The 2145-nt window shown below is 40.0% G+C and overlaps 1 protein-coding gene across 1 annotated transcript in view; it reads left to right on the forward strand.

Moving 5' to 3' along the window:
• The window catches only part of Atad2 (ATPase family, AAA domain containing 2), a 74274-nt gene that overhangs the window by 52461 nt on the left and 19668 nt on the right, over nucleotides 1-2145 (forward strand). The window contains exon 19 of the mRNA XM_023718815.1: nucleotides 570-755. Within this exon, the coding sequence (XP_023574583.1) occupies nucleotides 570-755 (186 nt within the window). The remainder of the gene's footprint in view (nucleotides 1-569; nucleotides 756-2145) is intronic.

A 2145-nucleotide genomic window follows, 5' to 3' on the forward strand; every position in this document is an offset into this window, starting at 1 on the left:
ACCGCGGTTCAGTCCTCCAGCACCACATGCCAGCCAGCTCCGCCCCCTGGTGCGCTGAGCTGGCCACACACATACACACACACAAATAAATAAATAAAATTAAATTAAATTAAAAAAACACAAAATAGGGGGCCTGCCCCTTAGCTCAGTTCTTTGGGCTGGGGAGATGGCTCAGTGGAATAAGCGCTTGCCTGGCAAGTGCAAGGACCTGAATTCAATTCCCAGTTCCAAAAAAAGAGAAAGTACTTTATAATTGCATTTTTAATTTTAATTACCACACACACAAAAATCTAGGTTTCTTAAAAAAAAAAAATCTAGGTTTCTTGAACTATTTTCTACTAGTAACAATTCTGTATTCCCAAAAGTGAGACTTTTGTAAAACACCTAAAAACAAAGCTGTGGGAGTGGGGAATAAACATTTTTGAAACTTTAGGATTTTTCATAGTAATTCTAGGAAGTTAAACATCTTATTTATTACTCTTTCAGTTTCACGTTAATGAAGTTTGCATTGCTAGTGTGCTTACTCCCAAACTGCAAGTTGGTTTATGTTCTTTTCCCCATTTCTGTAGGTGATTCGTGAAGCCAAGAGAACAGCCCCAAGTATAGTGTACGTTCCACATCTTCACCTGTGGTGGGAAGTCGTCGGGCCAACGCTCAAAGCCACATTCACCACATTACTGCAGAATATTCCTTCTTTTGCTCCAGTTCTTCTGCTTGCAACTTCGGACAAGCCCCATCCTGCTCTTGCAGAAGAGGTGATGTGTGGTGAAGTCATTCATTAATCTTTTTTTTTTTTTTTAAGAGAAAAAGGAATTTCAGAAAAAGATAATAGAGTAACAATGATTAATAAGTTACGTGTTATCTAAATTAGTTACTCAGAGTATAACATATAGACATTTAATTGTATAAACTATTAGCAGAAATCTTTTAATGAATTAAGAACTTAGTATAACTATCTTAACGTGTGTGTGTGTGTGTGTGTGTGTGTGTGTGTGTGAGTTTTCCTGTATTTCCTTTTCCTTGCCTTTCCCCTATTCCATTTTCTCTTTCCTTTTGAACTATTTGTTTCCATTTCCCAATATCTGTTACACATTTTGGACGTTATTTATTACTCTTTCAGCTTCTTTCACAAGAGAGATAATACGATGTTTACACATGTGAAACTGATTTATTTAGTTTGAATTATGGTCTCATTTCTATAAAAGTCTCTAGTTTGTCCTCCTTTGCAGCTGAATAGTACTTCACTATGTAAAAGTACCACATCTTTTTTATCCATTCTTTGGTTGATGGTTTGGTTTGGTTTGGTTTGGTTTGGTTTGGTTTGGTTTGGTTTGGTTTGGTTTGGTTTGGTTTGGTTTTGTTTTGTTTTGTTTTGTTTTGTTTTTGCCGGAACCGGGGATTGAACTCAGGCCCCTGCACTTGCCAGGGAAGCGCTTATTCCACTGAGCCATCTCCCCGGCCGGTTGATGGGCGTTTGATTTATTTCCAAGATCTAACACAATTTGTATTGCAATAAACATGGGGTGCACATATATCACTATCGCAATGTGATATTAGTTCTTCTGGGAAGATATCCAGAAGGCGAATTGTTGGGTTGAATGTGATCTCTAAGCCTAGTTTTTTGAGCACTCGCCACACTGACTTTTATGGTCATTGCACCAGTCTAAACTCCAACCAACACTGGAGAAGGGTTCATTTTTCTCCACTGCCCTGCCAGCATCTGTTACTGGTTGGTTTCTTGATGGTATCCACTTTTTTACTGGGTGAGATAGAATCTCGGGTGTTTTAATTTGCGTCTCTTGAATGACCAGTGATGTTGAACGTATTTTCACATGTCTTTGCCTACACCGATGTCTTTAAGAGTTCTACCTCATCTGTCTTCCAGTAGATTGAATGTTTCTGTGGGGTTTTTTGGTTTGTTTTAATTTATTTTAGGGAAGGATCTACAGGGTGTTCAGGGTCTCGCTACTAGGTCAGACTTGTAGTGATCCGCCTGTTCACAGCCTCCCAAGAGCTGGGATTATAGGCGCATGCCACCATGCCCAGTCTCAATGGACGTCTCAGCACACCCCAGGGCAGGGCTGGCACAGCAGGCTCAGGGGTCAAACCCCTGGCCCCTGTGCCTGCTTGCAAGCATTTTAATCT

The sequence above is a fragment of the Octodon degus genome, unplaced genomic scaffold (genome assembly GCF_000260255.1).
Source record: "Octodon degus isolate 3935 unplaced genomic scaffold, OctDeg1.0 scaffold00062, whole genome shotgun sequence".
Classification (NCBI taxonomy): Eukaryota; Metazoa; Chordata; class Mammalia; order Rodentia; family Octodontidae; genus Octodon; species Octodon degus.